The sequence below is a fragment of the Felis catus genome, chromosome F2 (assembly GCF_018350175.1).
Source record: "Felis catus isolate Fca126 chromosome F2, F.catus_Fca126_mat1.0, whole genome shotgun sequence".
Taxonomy (NCBI): domain Eukaryota; kingdom Metazoa; phylum Chordata; class Mammalia; order Carnivora; family Felidae; genus Felis; species Felis catus.
The window spans coordinates 34,403,783-34,429,618 of NC_058385.1; the positions used below are offsets into that span (position 1 = coordinate 34,403,783).

A 25,836-nucleotide genomic window follows, 5' to 3' on the forward strand; every position below is an offset into this window, starting at 1 on the left:
ATTTCATGTTTTGAGTCACTTCATCATTGCACAACCAAGGGCGTTATTATTTAGAATTTCCCCACCTTATTGAGAGTCACTGGAGACTAAGGAATATAGGGGTATAGTATCTGGAGTGCCCCAATAATGCTTTAGACAGAGTAACTGTTCAGGGTGTATAGTTGAATGGAATTCATCTGGGTCATAATCTCACTGTTGAAAATACTTTAAAAAGTCTAGCAACAATACCTTATTACTGATACCACCAGGGTAAAAATATAGCTAAAAAAAATGAAATGTAGTAAGTCTAATTGTAATGCTCTGATTTGAAACCCTTCAGAAAAAATATGTGGTGGCGTTAACTGCTTAGGATGTTACTACTGTGGGGTCCGTGTGATTGGTAGAAATAATGGTGTCATTACCATGCTGTTCCTGACTCAGTTTGTCACTCTCATAGAAAACTCTTCCCCTGCATCTTTCCTACCCCTGAAGCCAAAGCCTTTCCAGGCCTCGCTTGCCTCATAATCACAATGAGTCATGGGTCCCAGTGAGGTGTCCTGTTTGGGATCAGTTCTGCAGTTTTACTTTAGCAGCAAATAGTGAGAAACGGTGCTTTCCTTGACAGACTGGTGGTGCCTACATTCTCATTTTGGTATCTTTGGATCCCTGATTTCTTACTGTTAAGCTCTGTTTCAAAGAGATAAGATTGAAATTCTGACCACTAGGTGGAGCAATAGAACTTTTATTAAATTCTCTCTGATTGATGGTAATTTAGAGTTAGAGGCAAAATGTGATTTCCCTAGCATTTTATTTGATAAAAGATATTTAAAAATCGTAATCAAAATAATAGATCATAAGAAAGTAGAGAAAACTGCCCAACCTTATAGAAATGATGTGTTCCTTATTAGCTTAATACTTGAGCTTGGGCTGTAATAACATGCAATCTGCAGGGAAGAGAGCCATTTTTGTGAAAAAATAAAAAAAAATATTATGACTATTCATCTCTAAGCTCTTTAGAAACTCTGAAAACACCATGTAGAAGAAGCAAATCTTACTAATTAGCCACAACTGATTGAAGCAAAATTTTAGTAAAATCCTGTTACTCTCATTCTATTTGCTTTGACTGAGAGAAAAAAGAACCACATGAGATTCAGGATTTTTTCTTAGTAGGAGGATAGGAAAGTGTGTGTGAATTTAGGTATCTGGGTGTGAAATTGATGTGCTAATACTAATTCTGTGAAATTGCTGAAGAATTGCCATGAGCTAGCATTGTTTTTTGCCCCTAGGAAAAATTTCTCTGGTTTCTCAGCATCTTATCACTTATCCAACTAAGGTTGCTGGGGAATTGAAAACCAGCATCATAAATGGGTTAAGTTCATAGACTGTGGGGTAAGAAAAATCTGTGTTCAAACCCTCTCTCATTGCTTTGAGATCTATGGCCTCAGTCAGGTAAGTAATTTGCACTTTCTGTAAAATGGAGATACTAATAAAACATTTGTTAGAGGTGTGTTGTGAGAATTAATTGACAGAAGCAGATAATACAGTGTAGTACACAGTCAGAACTCAATAAACAGCAGCTATTATTATTTTTGAGAAGACACATGTATCAATTTTCAAATTTGGCATTACCAATAGCTTGGTTTCTTATCTTTGACTTGATTATATTACATATAGTTCTGACAGTGCTTGGGGACCCTGATGGTTAATTTTATGTGTCAATTTGGCTAGGCCATGGACTTCTCAGATATATAGTCAAACACCAAATGTTACTGTGAAGATATTTTTTGGATGAGATTAATATTTAAATCATTAGGTTTTGAGTAAAGTGTGGTATACTCCATTATATGGGTGTGACTTATCCAATCAGTTGAAGGTGTTAAGAGAAAAAAAAGACTGAAGTCTTCTGAGGAAGACAGAATTGTGTTTCCAGACTATTTTTGGACTTGAGCTGCAACATTAACTCTTCTCATGGTCTCCAGCCTGCTAGCTTGCCCTGCAAGTTTTGAAGTTACCAACCCTGATGATTATATTAGCCAGTTTCTTACAATAAATCTGTCTCTCTGTCTCTCTGTCTCTCTGTCTCTCTGTCTCTCTGTCTCTCTCTCTCTCTCTCTCTGCATATCTTATTGGTTCTATTTCTCTGGAATATCCTGACTAATGTAGAGACCATGAAAGAATTGGGTATAGCAAGGTTTATGGTAACAGTAATGAGATTGAAGGATCAAAAACAGTATGGACAATTTTCATGTAATGTTGTTCATATTATGATTTATAATACTCCATTATTATATTACTTTTGCTAAAGCATTACAACACTCACTGTTCCACTAATATGTAAACACATTTCACAAGGCTAAAAGGAAAGGAATATAAGCACATTTGTGCTTTTTGCAGTTTTAAAGAAATTTGAATATAACACAAAATTAAAGCAACAGATATATGTCTTTTGAAAAAACTCAAAGCAAGGTTATTTAGCATAGAATCATTCCCTGCAAACAAATTCTACTAGATCTGTATCCATTGTCAAATGTACAAAATGGAGAAAAGTCCATATGAAAATTTTGACTGAAGGCCCAAGAAACAAACTTAAAATATCCCTGAAGGCATCTTAAAATAAATCTTCGTAAGTTAAATGATTTTCAAATACTTTTTATTTCCCCTAATCTGGAAGACTGAAAAGACACAAAACATGCCTGTTAGCCTCCAATCTTGGTGCCAGATCTCTCTCTCTTTTTTCTCTGTCTCTTTTTCTCTCTCTTTCTGTTGGCCTGACTTTTAAAGATATGGAAAATTCACTTTCAGGAAGAATTCAAGGTATGGAGGTTTTCAACAGTTGACAGTCATCTTTCTTTGTTACTCTTGGATATTCTGGTCTATTCAGTGTAGTTCCACTTCTTGTCTTTGTAAAACTGAAATCTACACTGTCAGTTTCCTGCTTTCTAGCTTTCTTTCCTTATAGGATTGGGCCCACACTATCTACAGGCTTCACTGACCTTTCCAGATTCATCTTTCGTTATCATCCTATGCACTGGCCATAACTTCTTATTCTGTAAACAGGTTATAATTTCCCATGCTTGTGATAATAAGAAGGCTCCTGCCCAGGAGCTTCCACTTCCTCACCGTGTAGACTCCTAAGCATCTTTTGCACACACATACTTCAAATGTTCTCTCCATTGTGCACTCAGCAAGAGAGCATAGGTGATACTCTGCGAATGTATGTAACTGATAGAAGCAACACCAGAGTCAGTTGGGTATAACTTATGAGGTAAGGGTGTAGGATTACCATTCAGCCTATTTTCGCCTTAAGAAAAATAACAAATTTGTATAAACTACTAAGACTGCCTTCACGAAAATAAATTTAGAAAAATCCCATACCTATTCATTTTCTACTTCATTTAGCTTTAGAAAAAAATAACCTTTTTTACTTAACAGAAATATAAGTGGAAATGGGTTCTTTCTGGAAGAAAATGAATTTTTAATGGAAATGTCAGGAAAGAATGAATCTAAGTTTATATACAACATTAGTAACATGTGAAGATTTAACATTTTTTTCTCAATCAGATTTTGCTGATTTTATGGATTAAAAAAAATATATGTTAGCCTCAGAAAAAACTCTGAGGCTAAAAACTGATAATTTTCCAAATAAGAGATAATCCCATAAAAGTCATTGGTACATAATTTAAAGGTTTTGCTTTGTTTTTAAAAGAGAGACAATTATGTTACTTATTCTCAAGCTAGTCATTAAGGTATAGAGAATTTTATAACATTTAAGAAATGTTTATTTATTTTTTGGAGAGGAGGGGCAGAGAGAGAGGGAGACAGAAGATCTAAAGTGAGCTTTGCGCTGACAGTAGAAAGCCCGATGTGGGGCTTGAACTCATGAACTGTGAGATTATGACCTGAGCTGAAGTGAGAGGCTTATCCAACTGAGCCACCCAGGTGCCCTGACAGTTTTATAACATTTTAAAATGCTATTAAAATAATTTAGCTTCATGGCTTTCATATCTTTTTTGACCATACCTTACTGTAACACAGATATTTCTGTTGAGCTCAGTATACACATATTTATATGTGCTTTAATTTAATTTACTTTAATTTATTTTATTAAAAAAAGTTTATTTATTTGTTTTAAGAGAGAGAGAGCATGAGCAGGGGAGGCGCAGAGAGAGGGAGAGAGAGAATCTTAAGCAGGCTGCATGCTGCCAGTGAGGGGCCCGATGCAGGTCTTGATTCCATGAACCATGAGATCATGACTTGAGCTGAAACTAAGACACTTAACTGACTGAGCCATCCAGGTATCCCTATTTTCTTTTATTTTTAAAGTAGGCATCATGTCCAGCACAGATGTGGGGTTTGAACTCACAACCCTGAGATCAAGACCTGAGCTGATATTAAGAGTTGGATGCTTGGGGCGCCTGGGTGGCTCAGTCGGTTAAGCGGCCGACTTCAGCTCAGGTCATGATCTTGTGGTCCGTGAGTTCGAGCCCCATGTCGGGCTCTGTGCTGACAGCTCAGAGCTTGGAACCTTTTTCAGATTCTGTGTCTCCCTCTCTCTCTGACCCTCCCTGGTTCATGCTCTCTCTGTCTCAAAAATAAATAAACATTAAAAAAAAAAAAAGAGTTGGATGCTTAACTGACTGAACCACCCAGGACCCCATATATATGTGCATTTAAAGCTAAATAAAAGAAACAAACATTTCATAATATAATACCTACCCTTACTTATGTGTGAAGTACTCTGATATTTTCTCTTCTATTTTACATGCTTGTTGTGACCCCCTTAACTGAATTCATGATCCCCCCAGTGGATTGTAATCTGCAGCTTGAAAACCATTTATTTAGTTGAACCTGCTAACCAATGGAGGAATCTCTCTCCCAGTTTCCCTGATAGAAGATCAGAAAACTCTGTACACATTCCATGATGCTTCTACTTCACTGGAGCTTCCACTGTGGGAGTCTCACTAGAAATTAGAAATTACTTTCCAACTAGAAAACTACTTTCATATAATCTCAGTAGTTGGCCCCAGTGCTTCTTCTCCTCCCCACACCCCTTCTCTCTCCCCACTGCCCCTCCCTCCCTTCCTTGCTAAGTAGCTATTCTTTGTCTAAAACTGTGCTGTGTCCAGTGAGTATCAAGACTATTAGGACCAAGCTTGCTCTCCAAGAGGTTTTACTTCTCTGTACAGGGCCTGTTGCTCAGAAACGGAGTTTACAGTTGAGTGTTATTTTGCTAAACAATATAGAGTAAGTCTCATTCCTTATCCATATAAGTGACTTTAATATATGTAGCCTCTGCTCCTCTTGAATTTATTTTTTTCCCATAACTAAACATTTTTGTTTGAGGCCATTCTTCTTTTTTTAATGGAAGCATATGTATATGAAGTAAAATATACAAATTTTAAGAGACAGTTGAATCAGTTTTGACAAATGAACACACTGTAGCTTCCATAGCAAGACAAAAAATTTCACCCCACAAGGTCCCCTTATGCCTCTTCCTAGTCAGTATCTTCATCCCTGCTCCCCACTAGAAGCAACTGTTGATTTGATTTGTATTATCATAAAATAATATTATTTTTAAGATCATCTTCTCACTATTTCCTTGGTTCACTATTCAACTCCTACCTCTTACCAGTAACTCTTAGCTTATCTACCTTGTAAAAGTTCTTAAAACGGGTTATTTGCAATGTGATAGGTTAATCCAGATGTAGTTAAAATAATCAAGAAAACCAAATTCTGTTTGGTATAGCATTATACCAAATACAAACATGTATTATAACATTATAATACATAACTCTGTTGATTTATACAGAGTTTGAGGTCAGCAAAAATGCCCAGGTGTAAAAAAAATGTTGTGAAACTAGCTATGGCTCTTTTATATGTGTAATATTTCAATTTTCAGACTAAATTTGGAACTTTACTTTTATGCTGTTGAAGTTAATCTTGGTTTTGCTCATTGTTTCAAAGTATTCAGTTAATTTTTAGTTTTTTAATATAACACATTTTATTTTATTTTATTAAAGTTTATTTATTTATTTTGAGAGAGAGAGAGAGAGAGAGAGAGAGAGAGAGAGAGAGAGAGAGAGCTGAAGGGGCAGAGAGAGGGAGAGAAAAAGAATCTGAAGCAGGCTCTGCATTATCAGTGTAAAGCCTGATGTGGGGGCTCAAACCCACGAATTGCAAGATCATGACCTGTGCTGAAGCAGGATGCTTAACTGATGGAGCCACCCAGACGCCCCTATAATCTAACACATTTTAAACTGTTCCTTCTTACTTTGTGTCATCTGCCAATTTTAAAATCACATGGTTTATATCTTCACCAAAATCTGGATGGAAATCTAGAAGGATATACCAAGAAGAGTCCTAGGATACAGACTTAACTCTAGTATCCTATGGAGCCGAGGTGAGCCTAACACTGGGAGTGACTCTGCCCAACCATTTTACCATACAGCTTCTGCTTCTTCATTTTGTCCCCAATGGTGTTGATTATGTATTTTCAAGGCATATGTTTCTGTCTGGATTACATCTTCTTTTCTGTCTACACTTTTCAACCTAAGGGATCACATCCAGTCCCATGGCTTGAAATACATCAATATGTTAATATGCACAAATTTATTACTTCAGCTTGGATATCTCCCCTGAACTCGGATTTATTTATCAAACTGCCTACATGACATTTCATCTGGAGGTCTAACTCCCACCTCAAACAAACACATCCCAAAACAGAGGCCATTTCTAACCCCCTCACCCTTCAATTACTCCAAAATTTCTTATTTTGCAAATGATATATTTGTTCTTCATGTTCCTCAGGCTTAAATCCATGGAGTCAGCTTTGCTTCCTTTCTCTCCCTGTCTCTGTCTCTCTCTCCCTTCACACAATCAACAGCAAAAACTTGGGCCTCTTCCTTTGAATATATCCAATATTTGGCCACTTCCTAACAATTCTACTCCTACTACTCTGGATCTGGTCTCTATCCTGTCTTCTATGGATGGTTGCAGTAAACCCTATGTGGCCTCCCTGCTTCCACATTTGCTTCCATGGTCTATTATCCACATTATAGGAGAGACGATCCCTTCAAACTGATCTTAAATAGGTCACTTTTTGCCTAAGGTCTTCAGTGGTTTTTGCATCTCACAGTACCATCCAAGGTCTATTCTACAGCTTCCAAGATCCTCTATTAACTTACCGTCCCCCTTGACCTCCGTTTCTTTTATTCTCCTCGGACTATTCTTGCTTTCTATCACTGTGCCCTTGCTTCAGCTACCCTGGCCCCCTTTCAGGATGTTGCTGGCTCAGGGCTTCATCTTGTCTATTCTCCTGTAATATTGCCTTTCTGCCCATCCCTCCTTTCCCTCCTCAAAATCTGCATGGCTCATTTCCTTGCCTCCTGTAGTCCTTTGCTTAAATACTCCATTGTACTTTATCAGAGCAGCCTTTATTGACCAGTACCCTCCTCATCCGCCTTAGTCTGCTTAATTTTGTTCATAGAATTATCACCTCAAAACATATTTCATATTTATTTTTTATTTTCCTCTTTGGGATTTAGGCTCTATGTAGCAAGTATTTATTTTCAACAAAGTGGCTAAAATGATGCCTGGAACATGGTAGGAACTTAACAAATATCTGCTGAATGAACAGATAATCAAATAGATAAATCAGTGCCATGCCACACACAGAATTAAATGTTAATGAGAAAAGTTTACATGCAGTACATTGCATTAAGAAGAGGAGAAAGTAGTAAAATTAAAGACGCTCAAAAAGTTAAAAATTTCTTTGTTATTCATCCCCCCCGCTTCTAAATTTGAATTTGGCCATCTAAAAACTCTAAATCCAAAGCATTTGTGACAGAAGACATGGTTAGGCACAATTCTCTGATTGTCAGACCAATCCAGAGCTAATTTGGGTCTTGTCTGTCACTCATTGCCAAGGTACATTCATAAATGGGAAATTGTGTGCATAGTAGCAAAACATAAAGCTATAGAGCTTAATTACATTTAAATTAATTCAAGAAGGGCCTGAAAAACTCTTTTCTGACCGCAATTAGGAGAGAGTGGCTTCTAAAGAAGAAGTCATCAAGTGATACTCTATATGGAAAACCCAAAAGATTCCACCAAAAAACTGCTAGAATTGATTCATGAACTCAGCAAAGTGGCAGGATATAAAATCAATGCACAGAAATCGGTTGCATTCCTATATACCAACAATGAAGTGACAGAAAGAGAAATCAAGGAATCGATCCCATTTACAGTTGCACCAAAAACCATAAAATACCTAGGAATAAATCTAACCAAAGAGGTGAAAAATCTATACCCTGAAAATTATAGAAAACTTATGAAAGAAATTGAAGAAGACACAAAAAAATGGGAAAAGATTCCATGCTCCTGTATAGGAAGAACAAATATTGTTAAAATGTCAATACTACCCAAAGCAATCTACATATTCAATGCAATCCCTATCAAAATAATGCCAGCATTCTTCACAGAGCTAGAACAAATAATCCTAATATTTTTATGGAACCACAAAAGACCCCGAATAGTCAAAGCATCTTGAAAAAGAAAACCAAAGCAGGAGGCATCACAATCCCAGATTTCAAGCTCTACTACAAAGCTGTAATCATCAAGACAGTATGGTACTGGCACAAGAACAGACAATCAGAACAGAATAGAGAACCCAGTAATGGACCCACAAACATATGGCCAACTAATCTTTGACAAAGCAGGAAAGAATATCCAATGGAATAAAGACAGTCTCTTCAGCAAGTGGTGCTGGGAAAACTGGACAGCAACATGAAGAAGAATGAACCTGGACCACTTTCTTACACCATACACAAAAATAAACTCAAAATGGGTGAAAGACCTCAATGTAAGACAGGAAGCCATCAAAATCCTCGAGGAGCAAGCAGGCAAAAACCTCTCTGATCTTGCCCGCAGCAACTTCTTACTCAACACATCTCTGGAGGCAAGGGAAACAAAAGCAAGAATGAACTACTGGGACCTCATCAAAATAAAAAGCTTCTGCACAGAGAGGGAAACAAGCAGCAAAACTAAAAGGCAACCGACAGAATGGGAGAAGATATTTGCAAATGACATATCACATAAAGGGTTAGTATCCAAAATCTATAAAGAACTCATCAAACTCAACACCCAAAAAAACAAATAATCCAGTGAAGAAGTGGGCGAAGGACATGAATAGACACTTCTCCAAAAAAGACATCCAGATGGCCAACACATGAAAAAATGCTCAACATCACTCATCATCAGGGAAATACAAATCAAAACTACAATGAGATACCACCTTACACCTGTCAGAATGGCTAACATTACCAACTCAGGCAACAACAGATATTGGCGAGGATGTGGAGAAAGAGAATCTCTTTTGCATTGTTGGTGGGAATGCAAGCTGGTGCAGCCACTCTGGAAAACACTATGGAGGTTCCTCAAAAAAAACTAAAAATAGAACTACCCTATGACCCAGCATTGCACTACTAGGCATTTATCCAAGGGATACAGGTGTGCTGTTTTGAAGGGACACATGCACCCCCATGTTTATAGCAGCACTATCAACAATAGCCAAAGTATGGAAAGAGCCCAAATGTCCATCGATGGATGACTGGATAAAGAAGATGTGGTATATATAGACAATGGAGTCTTACTCAGCAATCAAAAAGAATGAAATCTTGCCATTTGCAGCTACACGGATGGAACTGGAGGGTATTATGCTAAGTGAAATTAGTCAGAGAAAGCAAATATCATATGACTTTACTCATATGAGGACTTTAAGAGACAAAACAGATGAACATAAGGGAAGGGAAACAAAAATAATATAAAAACGGGGAGGGGGACAAAACATAAGAGACTCATAAATATGGAGAACAAACTGAGGGTTACTGGAGGGGTTGTGGGAGAGGGGATGGGCTAAATGGGTAAGGGGCAGTAAGGAATCTACTCCTGAAATCATTGTTGCACTGTATGCTAATTTGGATATAGATTTTAAAAAATAAAAAATAAAAAATAAAAAAAAAATAAAGAAGTCATCTGTCAAAGACAGACCCAGTTTATTTGACTCTAACTTCATGTAAATTCTCCAGATTGCTGATTTTGTTAAAACATAAGGCAATAAAAATAATAAATCTGTATACAGTAAGAGCTTAGACTTTACAGAGAAATTGATATGGTGTTTTTCTCTTAATTATAAAAGCACTTGCCTTGAACAAGTCGACTTTGCTGATGATGCTGAGGTTCATATCCACGGTGAGGGCTAACTGCATGGTGACAGGCAGTGTACTGATCAGATCTGACTCATCTTTGCAAAGACAAAAACATAAACCCACAAGCAGAATAATTAAAAAAAGTCACCAAAGTATAAGAAAAATTTTTTAAATTAAGGAAACAAAATGCCAACTCTTTAAAAAAATTTTTTTTTTCAACGTTTATTTATTTTTGGGACAGAGAGAGACAGAGCATGAACGGGGGAGGGGCAGAGAGAGAGGGAGACACAGAATCGGAAACAGGCTCCAGGCTCTGAGCCATCAGCCCAGAGCCCGACGCGGGGCTCGAACTCACGGACCGCGAGATGGTGACCTGGCTGAAGTCGGACGCTTAACCGACTGCGCCACCCAGGCACCCCACCAACTCTTTTTATAAACAGCTGCATCAAATTCTATATTTTTATTACTTCTATTGGACATACATACATATCACAATAGCACTATCACTTTAATGAGAGAAAAGAAGTATAGTATTTTAACTACAAATGACATAATAGTTCTGAATAGTTTCAGAACATTGTGTTTATTGAAACTTTAGATATAAAGTTTAGTGATCATGGGACAATGGCTAGTGAACTACCTGGATGGAAAAAGGATCCAGTTCTTGTCTTTTATCTACACATTCCAGCCCTAACATCCTGGGGATGACAAGTAATAATGAGTACCACCATGTGGCATTTGAAAGCTTACTGAGCTCTGTCACTATCTTAGGTGACCTTTGTGACAACCCTAAGGTAAGTGTTCTCATTCCTGCTTTGCAGAAAGAAGAAACAGAAAAACTGAAGCTCAGACAGGCTGTAAGTGACTTGTTCAATTGTGAATAATTGGTAGGTGGCTCAGCTTGGAATGGAATCTAAAAGAGAAATTGCTGAGTAAATTCAAATTATTGTTATTTACTTGCTTATTAACTCAATGAAGAATGTGAATACATTAAAAATTTGTCTGTATGTGAATGAAATGATAGGCCTTCAGGCTGATAAAATGTTCCATAAATAAATCTGCCCATTCTTAGTCTCTAGTATAGGACAAATTTCTGAGAGTTGATTATTTTTATGTTTTCTTACATCTATTTAGAAAAAAAGAATTGATACATTATATCCTTATTTTGATTCCAATATTCATTCTAAATCTGAAAATCCTTTCTATAAAAACATAACTCCTTGTTTCCAAGGGTTATTTGTCCTTAGTTCCCTCCTAAACCAAGGTGATGGAGTAGTATTTATAGTTGCAGAGAAAGAAGGAACCTGTTACTGCTCCTTTTGCTGCCCTTCCTCACTTGTCATGTCCTCAGGAATAGCTGTGGATGATCTTCCAGGATTTGCATAACCAGTAAGTTATGTCTGGGCATTTAAGGAAAAAAAATCTCATTGTATTAAATTAATACTTTGAAGAACATTTAGTTGTTTTCCAGTCTTTTGTTCAAGTCCAATTAGTGTCTGCTTCTAACTTACAGAACTTCCATTATATGACATGCTATACAGGGATTTAATCAGTAATCTGCCTTACTTACCTAGCATTCTTTGAGAATCCCATGTATATTCATACCAAGTCCGAACCCGCTTCTGCACACCCTTAGGAATGGAATAAGTATTCATGTAGGAAATGGTATGATCCATGCTGTTTCGGAAGTTGCTCTGATTGGCTGTAGCTGCTCCAATTACATCTTGCATCTGAAACCACAAATATGGTCACTCCACACCTGGCAGAGGAACTGAAAGAGTTTTTTACAAACCCAGGTGAATTAAGAGTTTGTATGAGGTACATTCCATTCTAATGCACTAACTACTAGATTTTTAACACACTGATATTGGGTCTTAATTTCAATCATTCACATAAAACAATGGGTAAATCATATCCTCCTTTTGACCCCATACATACAACAATAGGACCCGTCTTACCATGTGAAGTTTTGGGGAGGATTCAGTCACATAATGCATGCATCTGCACACAATCTTCTTTGCAAACTTGTATATTACTGAAAAGATGTTAGTTGATATTTTAAAAATTATACAGCTTATGCTTATTCAAGGGATATACAAGGGAAGTTGAGCAATTACCTGGCAAAATGTTTAGTCCATTTTGGTGAGTCTCACTTTGAAAGAATCTTTCAAGACTATCCAGTGTGGCTGGCTATATAGACTCAATTCATCATGAAATTGCAACCTCTGTACTTCCCTTTGTGTTGTTTAGACAGATAAAATCAAATCTCATCATGCTTAAGGCACAGTATTCAGCAGAAGTTGAAATGTGCTGAAATTACTGAAGCATCATCTACTGCTGTGACAATACTTAAGGAACTGTCAGGTTTTAGTTCTTGGATGTTTATAACTCAGCCATAAAAACCCACTCTAGGTTAAAAGCTGATCTTTAAGGTCTCAGCACAAAAAAGATATATAGCTTGACTCTTCCTCTCACATAGAGGGAAGCAAGTGGTTGTAAATTTGCTTTGACTGTAGGTTTATAATACGGAGGAAAACCAGAGTCTTGCTTTTATATTCTCAAGACTTTGCTCATTCATTCTAGTAGCTGAGCCTTTTCTGCTTATGGAAAAACTACTCATTCTTTGAAGTCTACCTCAAATGGTTCTTTTAAAGTGGTGCCTTCCTCAGTTTCCATTTTTAGAGTCAATAAGTTCTTCTTATCAAAAGTATCTGCTGAGGAGCTATGCAGATAGTCAAACTAGATACATCTATTTCAGTCTCTGACTTCCTCCTTGGGGGCTATTCCAAATGTTCTTCTGCAACCTCAGTTACTAGATCTCCTTTTTACAAGCCATTCTTGACAGATGGAGAACATTACCAACTCACCTAAGGTCGTGAGAATTGGGACGTTAGGGGTTGGGTTGGGAAATTTAATAAAGTTTAAATTGGGAGCCGAGGATAATTAAAAGCATTATTGATCAATGTTGAAGGCCCAGAATTTATAGTGGCAGGAATCTGAATGGTTTATGTGCTATCCTTCAGCAATGATGGTTTTGGTAGTGAGGTGAAGAATACATGTATTTCACGAGGTGTTCCACATTAGGTGAAGAAAATGCCAGTCTTTATTAATTGTATCAGAGACTAGAATATTGTAGTTAAAATGTGATGATCACATCCAGGGTGTAGTTCTTGGTGTGGTTATATATGGGAATTTTGAATAAATGGGGATTTTGTCCCAGTCTCTCTTTTGTTTTTAACTGTTTTCCTCAGCATTTTTTAGTCACTGTGAAAGTTTAACCACAAATCTGTACCTCCTGTCTCAATCTTATTTTTTTGTGACAGGAGGGGGTGGCAGGCTCTAGTATTACATTTTCAGTGGCTTGATATTTCTTCCTGTTCCTGTTGGAACCTCAAATTCAGTGTAAAGGCAGATGTGGTGTGGTGTGGTGTGTAAAGCAACACTTCTCAAACTTTCATGTGCATATAAATCACCTAAAAATATTGTTAAACTGTAGATTCTGATTCCTTAGTTCTGGGGTAAGGTCTGAAATCTGAATTTCCCAAGTGATGCTTCTGCTGCTAGTCCAAAGACCACATAGTATATAGCAAAAGAACTGAACTCAAACTAGATATAATTTTTTAATCTTGTAGACATTGACTTGGACACAGTAAGTGCTAAATACGTGTCAGATTTTACTATTACTATCAACATTTCATGGCTGTATCATTTCACTGTGTGAATTACATGTATGAATTAGGTATGCCTCTTAATCTCTTTACACTGGAGTCGCCTCATCTATAAAAGTGAGACAGCAATGAAGGGGATGTGGCTACCTCACACAGAATTTTATGAGAAATTATGAAATAATTTTATTTTTGCTATTTAAGTTCAAATTAATTGCATTAACCAGCTTTCCATTTTCAGTCATTGATGCAGTGACTAAGCCACTAAGATTATGATAGTTTATACTTACAGTTTTTTTTTAAGCAGGCTTCATGCCAAGTGTGGAGCCCAATATAGGGTTTGAACTCATGACTCTGAGATCAAGACCTGTGCTGAGATCAGGATTTGGACGCTTAACTGACTGAGCCACCCAGGTGCCCCTATACTTATAATTTTTAACTGTTTGTGTATTCTTCCCAAACCTGAATATTTTCTAGAGTTTCCTTTACAGTTTCTCTCTCCATGATGTTACCATATTCAGGCTGGAGTTGCCATATCCCTATATATTCCTATATATCATGGTATTAACCATGTTTTTTTATTTTCTGTATTTTGATGCTTTGATATCTGGTACTACCCTGTCCAGAGTTAGCTGATTCCGAGAGATCGCAAACAACTCCACTGTGAGTGGGCTTTTGTAGGCAAAGTAATCAATGTAGAGGCCATACTTCCAACAGCCTTCTTTATTGGGCTCTCATATTCCAGGCTACTATCCACCTGATCCACCGACACTCCAGAGCCAAGTACCAGACAGAGACAGTTCCTAAATCCCAGAACCTGCTAAAATTATCCAAACTAGCCAATCCTAAATCTGTTACCCTGCTTCACCTGCTCCTTCCCTGGTGCTTCCCATGTGTCTCCCTTGGCATATTGTGACCCTTCCTTTTGAGTCTGTTTGTCTAACAAACTATCTTATCAATGCCAATTGTCTCTTGATTTGTTGGCTTCACCATACCTAAATAATAATAAAACCTCCTTTTTATTTTTTATTACTTTTTACTTATTTATTTTGAGAGAGCGAGCAAGTGCATGCAAGTAGGGGAAGGGCAGAGAGAAAGGGAGAGACAGAATGCCAAGTAGACTTTGTGCTTTCAGTGCAGAGTCTGACACGGGGCATGATCTCAAGAACGCATGAGATCATGACCTGAGCTGAAATTAAGAGTCCAACACTTAACTGACTAAGCCACCCAGGTGCCCCAATAAAATCTACTTTTAAAGACAGTATCACCTCCTCCAATTCATATTATATTTTGATAATCTTCCTGAATTTCTCCTTTGTTCAAAATTCCCCCTTGGCTGACTTCCCACTGCCTTTTAAGATAAAGTTCAACATCTTTAACACTCAGAGCCTTAAAATATTTTGTCTTTATGTACATCTCTAACCTTATCTACAAGCATCCTTCACTCCAGTCATGCTGGCACTCCTTCTATTTCCTCAAACATACTTGTTTTATATTGTTGCTATCTTTCACACACTATTTCTGATTGACTGGACTATCTGTCTATAATGACTGAATCCTATCTGTTTTATTAAGATGTTGCAAATACATTCTTCTCCAGGAAAACTCCTGGAAAACTTCCCTTTTCTTAACTAATATAATACAGCTTTCAAACTTTCCTCTGGTACTTACCATGGATAGCAGGTCCTGATATTCACTGATGTAGGATTTGAGTTTTGACTACTTGTGGTCAGCTTCAAATGTTATTAAAATAGCTTTTATTGCAAAATATTGTTAAAGCATGCAATTTACTCATACCACTGTGAGTGTGGTGAATGAGAAAGAATAGTTTATCTAGTGGGAATAGTCAAATAGTCATTTTGTGAAGTTGTCTAACTCTACCCAGCATACAAATCTCAACATGGGGCTTTTTTGTTCTCAAACATATGGCATATGAAATACCTTCCAAGGAAGTATAACTTCTAAAAAGCTATGTTGTCCAGCTTTTTTTTTCTTATGAATCTGGGAATGCACAAAGATACTGGGTTCTATGCCTTGCAAATGCCAACTACCTTGCGGTAGTTATTTGTGTTTGTTTAACTTTCTTACTAGACTGTGATTCCTTGAGAATAAGGACAAAGAGAGGCCATAGTAAACATTTATGAACCAATGACTTATTAATTAAATTTATTTAAATGGCATTTGGGAGCCTATGGTTTAAATGACCTCTGAAGTTTATTTTAATCCAGGGATTTTATGAAAATGTTTGAAGTTTAATTAAAGAAGGGAGATTTTAAAGGTTTTTCAGGAAATTCCAAGTTAATAAGTCAATTTAGAAACTTGACTTTCTCTGGGAGTCTAACCTGACATTGTGGACAGGTCTTCTGATAGATTTAATGGTTTAAAAATTCAAAGGCAATGTTGGCTCATTCACATCCTCCTCCAATTCATTAAAATAGATGAAAGATTGATTTTTTTCTTCTGTAAATTTATAAAGACTTACTAGACTTTCAAAAATAGCAGTATTATGTATTTAGAGATTCATATCTCCATTTACCTGACCAATTAAGCTGGAGAACACAAAAACTCCAGAAAAAAAATTCACCAGTTGAAAAACAATTTCAAATGATGTTTGTGGTTCTGGAAGGCCCCCAATAGTAATTAAAGTTCGAACGGCCCAGTAATAGCATCTCAGGTACCTGTGAAAAGAAAGTATATCCATTTTGCCTTTTATTAGCACATTGAAATAGCACTATGCTTGGGAGTACAGATCACTACTAAATTATAACACATTTCCTCCTAATCAAGATTTTCTTTCTATAGGAAACATTAGCAAATACCACGTGTACCAACATAAACTTCTCAATAAACATAGTGAAATGACTAAATAATTAGTCCTAAGGAGGGTGTTTACTAGGTGTTCTGCTTATCTCTTGCTGCAAAACAGATACCCTCAAAATTTAGTGGTATAAAACAACTATTTCATTAGGGCTCATAAACCTTTGGGTTGGGTATTTGTGTAAAGCCCAGCAGAGATGGCCCAGCAAGATGAGTGGACCCTCAGCTGGGGTGACTTTAATGACTGGTGGTCACTGGGCAGACTTATTGAGGCCAAATGTCTGGGAACTTGAATCTGTTGACTGGGTTTCTCTGTTCTCCACATTATATCTTCTTGGAATGCCCAAGATGTCTTCTCTCATGTGTCTGAACCTGGGCTGGTATAGTTGGAATAGCTGGGGCTGGCTGGGTATCCTTTTTTCAAGCAGCTTCTCAATATGACAAGCTTGAGCTTCCTCATACCATGGCAGTGTCAGAGTAGATGGGCTTCTTACCTGGTGGCTGGTTTCCCCCAGAGCCATAGTAGTCCTGACAGTAGCTATACAGTTTCTTATAACTCAGAAGTTGAGGAAAGGGATATTTGGATCCACCTTACAATGAGAGGAGCAGCAAAGAATTTGAGGGCATCTTTAAAGTACCACACTAGTGATTTGTGAGATCAAGGATATTTATAAAGATTAGAGAGCCTTTTATAGTGTAGATACAGTTATTTTTACTTATAGAAAATATAGCAGATACGTTTCTCCTCTCTCTTCTCTACTTACATCTTATTACAGTATTCATTATATAAACCATGACAGGGACAGAGACGTACGGACCTCAATCTTAAAAGGGAAATTTCTCTTGGGTATAACAGGTAATTTATCTAGAAATTTAGTATTGAAGAAAATCAAGTATAATAATATACTTGATTAATATAATAGTCAAGTTTAGAAATTAGTTGATAAAGATTCTGTACTTAACTTGAACAATTGAAAGTGGAGAGACTGGTATCCTAAGAGCCCATATAGGAAGAAAATCAGGAATCAGAGCGACAGAAAAGAATATAATAAAGATTAGGACAGAACATATAAGATTCACTTAACTACAAATGTCTATGCGCTGAATATGGGAGCCCCCAAATATATAAAACAATTACTCACAAACATAAGCAACCTTATTGATAAGAATGTGGTAATTGCAGGGGACTTTAACACCCCACTTACAGAAATGGACAGATCATCTAGACACACGGTCAATAAAGAAACACAAGGGCCCTGAATGAGACATTGGATCAGATGGACTTGACAGATATATTTAGAACGCTGCATCCCAAAGTAACAGAATATACTTTCTTCTCGAGTGCATGTGGAACATTCTTCAAGATAGATCACATACTGGGTCACAAAACAGCCCTTCATAAGTATACAAGAATTGAGATCATACCATGCATCCTTTCAGACCACAATGCGATGAAGCTTGAAATCAACCACAGGGAAAAGTCTGGAAAACCTCCAAAAGCATGGAGGTTAAAGAACACCCTACTAAAGAATGAGTGGGTCAACCAGGCAATTAGAGAAGAAATTAAAAAATATATGGAAACAAACAAAAATGAAAATACAACAATCCAAATGCTTTGGGATGCAGCGAAGGCAGTCCTGAGAGGAAAATACATTGTAATCCAGGCCTATCTCAAGAAACAAGAAAAATCCCAAATACAAAATCTAACAGCACACCTAAAGGAAATAGAAGCAGAACAGCAAAGACAGCCTAAACCCAGCAGAAGAAGAGAAATAATAAAGATCAGAGCAGAAATAAACAATATAGAATCTAAACAAAACTGTAGAGCAGATCAATGAAACCAGGAGTTGGTTTTTTGAAAAAATAAACAAGATTGATAAACCTCTAGCCAGGCTTCTCAAAAAGAAAAGGGAGATGATCCAAATAGATAACATCACGAATGAAAATGGAATTATTATAACCAATCCCTCAGAAATACAAGCAATTATCAGGGAATACTATGAAAAATTACACGTCAACAAACTGGACAACCTGGAAGAAATGGACAAATTCCTAAACACCCACATACTTCCAAAACTCAATCAGGAGGAAATAGAAAGCTTGAACAGACCCATAACCAGCGAAGAAATTGGATCAGTTATCAAAAATCTCCCAATAAATAAGAGTCCAGGACCAGATGACTTCCCAGGGGAGTTCTACCAGACGTTTAAAGCAGAGATAATACCTATCCTTCTCAAGCTATTCCAAAAAATAGAAAGGGAAGGAAAACTTCCAGACTCATTCTATGAGGCCAGTATTACTTTGATTCCTAAACCAGACAGAGACCCAGTAAAAAAAGAGAACTACAGGCCAATATCCCTGATGAATATGGATGCAAAAATTCTCAATAAGATACTAGCAAATAGAATTCAACAGTATATAAAAAGAATTATTCACCATGATCAAGTGGGATTCATTCCTGAGATGCAGGGCTGGTTCAACATTCGCAAATCAATCAATGTGATACATCACATTAATAAAAGAAAAGATAAGAACCATATGATCCTGTCAGTCGATGCAGAAAAAGCATTTGACAAAATTCAGCATCCTTTCTTTTTAAAAAAAAAATTTTTTTTAACTTTTATTTATTTGTGAGACAGAGAGAGACAGAGCATGAACTGGGAAGGAGCAGAGAGAGAGGGAGACACAGAATCTGAAACAGGCTCCAGGCTCTGAGCTGTCAGCACAGAGCCCGACGCGGGGCTCGAACTCACGGACCGTGAGATCATGACCTGAGCCGAAGTTGGATGCCCATCCGACCGAGCCACCCAGGGGCCCCTCAGCATCCTTTCTTAATAAAAACCCTCGAGAAAGTCGGGATAGAAGGAACATACTTAAAGATCATAAAAGCCATTTATGAAAAGCCCACAGCTAACATCATCCTCAATGGGGAAAAACTGAGAGCTTTTCCCCTGAGATCAGGAACACAACAGGGATGTCCACTCTCACTGCTGTTGTTTAACATAGTGTTGGAAGTTCTAGCATTAGCAATCAGAAAACAAAAGGAAATCAAAGGCATCAAAATTGGCAAAGATGAAGTTAAGCTTTCACTTTTTGCAGATGACATGACATTATGCATGGAAAATCCAATAGACTCCACCAAAAGTCTGCTAGAACTGATACATGAATTCAGCAAAGTCGCAGGATACAAAATCAATGTACAGAAATCAGTTGCATTCTTATACACTAATAATGAAGCAACAGAAAGACAAATAAAGAAATGGATCCCATTCAAAATTGCACCAAGAAGCATAAAATACTTAGGGATAAATCTAACCAAATATGTAAAAGATCTGTATGCTGAAAAGTATAGAAAGCTAATGAAGGAAATTGAAGAAGATACAAAGAAATGGAAAAACATTCTGTGCTCATGGGTTGGAAGAATAAATATTGTCAAAATGTCAATACTACCCAAAGCTATCTACACATTCAAAATTGCACCAGCATTCTTTTTGAAACAAGAACAAGCAATCCTAAAATTCATATGGAACCACAAATGGCCCCGAATAGCCAAAGTAATTTTGAAGAAGAAGACCAAAGCAGGAGGCATCACAATCCCAGACTTTAGCCTCTACTACAAAGCTGTCATCATCGAGACAGCATGGTATTGGCACAAAAACAGACACATAGACCAATGGAATAGAATAGAAACCCCAGAACTAGACCCACAAACATATGGCCAACTGATCTTTGACAAAGCAGGAAAGAATATCCAATGGAAAAAAGACAGTCTCTTTAACAAATGATGCTGGGAGAACTGGACAGCAACATGCAGAAGAATGAAACTAGACCACTTTCTCACACCATTCACAAAAATAAACTCAAAATGGATAAAGGACCTGAATGTGAGACAGGAAACCATCAAAACCCTAGAGGAGAAAGCAGGAAATGACCTCTCTGACCTCAGCTGTAGCAATTTCTTACTTGACACATCCCCAAAGGCAAGGGAATTAAAAGCAAAAATGAACTCTTGGGACCTCATGAAGATAAAAAGCTTCTGCACAGCAAAGGAAACAATCAACAAAAGTAAAAGGCAACCTACAGAATGGGAAAAGATATTTGCAAATGACATATCGGACAAAGGGCTAGTATCCAAAATCTATAAAGAGCTCACCAAACTCCACACCCGAAAAACAAATAATCCAGTGAGGAAATGGGCAGAAAACATGAATAGACACTTCTCTAAAGAAGACATCCAGATGGCCAATAGGCACATGAAAAGATGCTCAACGTTGCTCCTCATCAGGGAAATACAAATCAAACCACACTCAGATATCACCTCATGCCAGTCAGAGTGGCCAGAATGAACAAATCAGGAGACTATAGATGCTGGCGAGGATGTGGAGAAACGGGAACCCTCTTGCACTGTTGGTGGGAATGCAAACTGGTGCAGCCACTCTGGAAAACAGTGTGGAGGTTCCTCAAAAAATTAAAAATAGACCTCCCCTATGACCCAGCAGTAGCACTGCTAGGAATTTACTCAAGGGATACAGGAGTACTGATGCATAGGGGCACTTGTACCCCAATGTTTATAGCAGCACTCTCAACAATAGCCAAATTATGGAAAGAGCCTAAATGTCCATTAACTGATGAATGGATGAAGAAATTGTGGTTTATATACACAATGAAATACTACATGGCAATGAGAAAGAATGAAGTATGGCCCTTTGTAGCAACGTGGATGGAACTGGAGAGTGTGATGCTAAGTGAAATAAGCCATACAGAGAAAGACAGATACCATATGCTTTCACTCTTATGTGGATCCTGAGAAACTTAACAGAAACCCATGGGGGAGGGGAAGGTAAAAAAAAATGAGGTTAGAGTGGGAGAGAGCCAAAGCATAAGAGACTCTTAAAAACTGAGAACAAACTGAGGGTTGATGGGGGGTGGGAGGGGTGGGAGGGTGGGTGATGGGTATTGAAGAGGGCATCTTTTGGGATGAGCACTGAGTGTTGTATGGAAACCAATTTGACAATAAATTTCATATATTGAAAAAAAAAAGATTCACTTAATTACATTTGGCCAAGGGTTTCATGGAGTCTATAGTGAAGTGGGAATGAAAGTTGGTATTAGTCTCATTGTATATTTATTGTAATCTTTGTGCATGATTAGATATACTACTTGGTATATTCCACATACCACTGAATTCCTAAAGAAAAATGTGCTGTATATATACAACATCTCCATATATTATTGCAGAGAGGCACTGGATTTAGTGGGTCCCATCTAGCAATTCTAGTTTCTAGGGTAGACACAGAAAAGCAGTACTGTTTACAGAATCCTAGACCTAGTTGGCTTTTTTTTTTTTGTCTAGGTGTGCCACATAAATATTTGTACTGCAGGTAATCGTGTTTCAGTCTTTGAGCAAGGGTGGTCATTTTCTTGTGAAAAAGTTTAGTTTTCAGATCTTCAAGCAGCAGGGAGTTGGAGGTTTACAAAGAATCAAACTGCAGTTAAAGTCAATATTCAAAAACAGATCTACAAAGAAATCATTCATTTTGAAATTCAATACCTTTTGAAGGATGTGAGTTTGTATTTTTTTTAAAACCTGGTGGAACAGAAAAATAATTAACTCTTTGGAGGGTATGAAACCAGTGTGCCAAGAGAATAAAAATATTACCACTTTGCAATTTTTTCTAGCAAGTTTCTTTGGACTTACTAATATTACAGTGAACTGGATGTCAAAGAGAGCCACCTTGAAGAAGTACAGAATTAATTTTATGGATTGCATTTTAACTTTTCAAATTCCAATTTATAATTTCCTATTACCTGATTTAGCTTGGTCACCGACCTAGGACCTGTGGGTCTTTTTAAATTAAGGAAATATATTGAACCCAATACTATCCAGAATGGGACAGGGACTAGATTCTCTCCCTACACGGCCATCTCCCTTACAAGTGTTGGGATTACTGTCTTCTTCAAAGTCACTGCAATGTTAGCAGGAACAAATACATGAATTACTTTCTCCAATTTTCTTATTTGTGAATGCCAGGAGATAACAATCAAATGTGAAACTTAGGCATTGATTTTCCAAATCTGAAGAGTTAGCCTTGAACTATTTTTTGTTGTTTACGAATTAGTCTGCTATGTTAATTGGAAGTTTTCTGCCTTAATGCTTTGAAGTTTATTTTTGGATTCTTTTCTCAGTCATGTCTCATGCACTCAGACATGCACAACCAAAGGTAAGATTTGTAATTTAATTAGATGGCATCTTATTGATTTTTCTAGGATTAGCTTAATTAGTCAAGTGTGTCCACCTCTAATATTAACATGCCAGGCAGATAGATCTTTTCAAGGAGATTCTATCTGGCTGATTTAATACATGAACTATCTAACAGGCTGTATATATAGCGTTCCAAGGTAGAACACTAAGGCAGAATTTGACATAAAACCATAAAAAAACATTTAGTGTTGAAAACAGAAATTCTTCTGTGAAACAAACATGATATGAAACTTTCCCCCCAAGATTTCATTATAAAACATTTCAAATAAACAGAAGAATCACAAGAATTTTACAGTGAGCACCCACTTTTTATAGTGAACACCTAGATTCTGCTATGAACATTTTATTCTACCTGCTTTGTCACATATCCTTCCACTTTTTCATTTAGGAATCCATCTTACTTTTTGGATGCATTTCAAAGTAATTTGCCAACCATAGACACTTCCTTCTAAATACTGTGCTTTAGAATATATATATTAACCAGAGTTTGATATTTATGTAGAGTCATTTTAAAATTTTGAAAATACAATACATCTTAAGTATATTATTTGATGAATTTTGACAAATGTATACACTTGTGTAACCCAAACACCGATCAAGACCTAGAACATTCTATCTCTCCAGAAAGCTCCCTCATTCCTTTTCCCAGAGGCAACCAGTCTTCCAATGTTTTCTACCAGAGATGAAGTTTTGCCTGTTTTAGAATTTCACACAAATGAAATCACATCACATGTACACTTTTCTGTAAGATGTCTTTCACTCAGAATAATGATTTTGAAATTTATTCATGTTGTGTGTATCAATAGTTTATGCTTTTTAATTGCTGAGTATTATGCATTGCATGAACATAGCACAGTTTGTTTATTCTCCTGTGTATGAACACCTAGGCTGTCTCAAGTTTTTGGTTGTTATGAATAAACATTCTTGAATGTACTTATATGAGTTTTTAATAGACATATATTTTTATTTATTTTGGGTATTTATGTTTGAATTTTTGTTTGTAAGGTATATATTTTTTCCCCGTTTTTATTTAAACTCGTTAGTTCACATACTGTGTAACATTAATTTTAGTGTAGAATCTAGTGATTCATCACTTACATACATGTAAGGTGTATGTTGAATTGTAAAAGAAATCGTCAAATCTTTTCCCAAAGTGGTTGCCATTTTGCGTTCCCTTCAACAATGTATGAGGGTTTCATTTGCTTCACGTTCTTAACCTAACACTTGGTATTTACAGTCTTTTTATTTTTGGCTATTGTGGTGGATGTGTAGTGGGACATGTAACTTTTTTTTTTTTTTAAGTAGGTTTCACGCCCAGCACAAGCCTAGTGTGGGGCCTGAACTGATGACCTTGAGATCAAGACTTGAGCTGAGATCAAGAGTCTGACACTTAACTGACTGAGCCACCCAGGCACCCTGGGTAAATGCAGTTTTTAACAGGATCTAATTTAATACTTTATGTGTGTATTTTCTTAACTGCTGCTATCTATCTTAGTCCCAAATTTCTGTAAATTTATCACTGGAGGCACTGAGTATGAGGGAACATGTTCACATTAGAAGGTAAGTTCCAAAAAGACAGCTATTTATGGACTTAGCACAATAAGAGTTTAATAATATTTGTTGAATGATATGAAAGAATAAGTGAATGGTTATGCACACCTAGACTTATTGAAACAAAAACATGGGAAGACTACATCTGTGAGCACATCTGTGAAATCTCCTTCCAGACTCCTCCCTGTCATGCTGCCAGCTGCCTTTCCTCTCCTTTCTGGTCCACTAAACTCGTTGCTGTTCTGGTATGTTTCTGTTACACCCGAAGGGTGTGTAGTGTCTAGTGTGAAGATTTTTCTTTTTTCTTTTCTCTTCTTTTCTTTTTTCTTTTCCCTCCCCTCCCCTGCCCCCTCCCCTCCTTCCCTCCCTTCCTTCCTTCCTTCCTTGCTTCCTTCCTTCCTTCCTTCCTTCCTTCCTTCCTTCCTTCTCTGTCGGTTTCTGAACTGAAGTATAGGAGATCCTGAATAATTACCTTCATCTATCTCAGTCTCATCATCTTTATGTGTAGAATGAAGGGTAGTAAGTTGTCCTAAATTTCCCTAGCACTATGGTATAGTAAATTCATTCCTTCCTTACCCTGTCGAAAATCATGATTCCCATGACAGCTTTGCATGGTTTCTACTCTTGCATTTGAAGGTATATATTTTAAGGATTGGGGCTAGGCATTTAAGACATTTGTGGACACTGGGAAATTTATGCCAGTAAATGACTAAACTGTGGTATACATGGACAAAGGACAAAGGTACATTGGGGATATTTCTGTGTTCCAAATAACCTTAACTACTTATGTTTTCTTTTTGAGCTAAGCCTTTTCCTTCTTTGTCAAATTTCACAGTTGACTGAAGGATGCCATCTATTCAATATGAATGAAAATGACTCCTTGTCTTCTATTGAAATGAACAGACGTTATTATTCTGGAATAGAATTAAACTTGACTCTTCTTTTAATTGTTCACAATGTTCTACTTATGATCCACAATTTGCTGCCTAATTCTAATGAGGGCAAAGGATATGAGTCCAGTGGCCTCATAAACAACCTTCACTTTATAGGTCATCAGAAACTATCACAAGGGTTAAGTAAGAAATGTTTTGGGCTTACAAAGCCAAGAGTATTATGAAGAGATAGAAGGGGCATAGTAGTGGATGCTGATGTTTAAAAACTTCAAGGAAAATGTAAGTATGTTAATAACTACCATATGCAATCTTACAATATATAAAAATGCAGCAGCATTTATATATTATAAATACATATAAAACATACACAAAATACATGTGCCCCTGACAGCTGGTAATAGGATTATTAGAGCTTAGGTTTTGAGTAAGAACCCTTCAATGAGCAGAGCAGAGCCTATGAAGTA

General features: G+C 37.0%; 1 protein-coding gene across 3 annotated transcripts in view; it reads right to left on the reverse strand.

Moving 5' to 3' along the window:
* Positions 1-25,836, reverse strand: part of CNGB3 (cyclic nucleotide gated channel subunit beta 3) — a 149,046-nt gene that overhangs the window by 43,380 nt on the left and 79,830 nt on the right. For all 3 annotated transcript variants that reach the window (XM_023248539.2, XM_023248538.2, XM_045049867.1), the window contains 3 exons: positions 16,386-16,527; positions 11,755-11,914; positions 10,182-10,279 (listed from right to left, as the gene is read on the reverse strand). In XM_023248539.2, the coding sequence (XP_023104307.2) occupies positions 10,182-10,279; positions 11,755-11,914; positions 16,386-16,527 (400 nt within the window). The remainder of the gene's footprint in view (positions 1-10,181; positions 10,280-11,754; positions 11,915-16,385; positions 16,528-25,836) is intronic.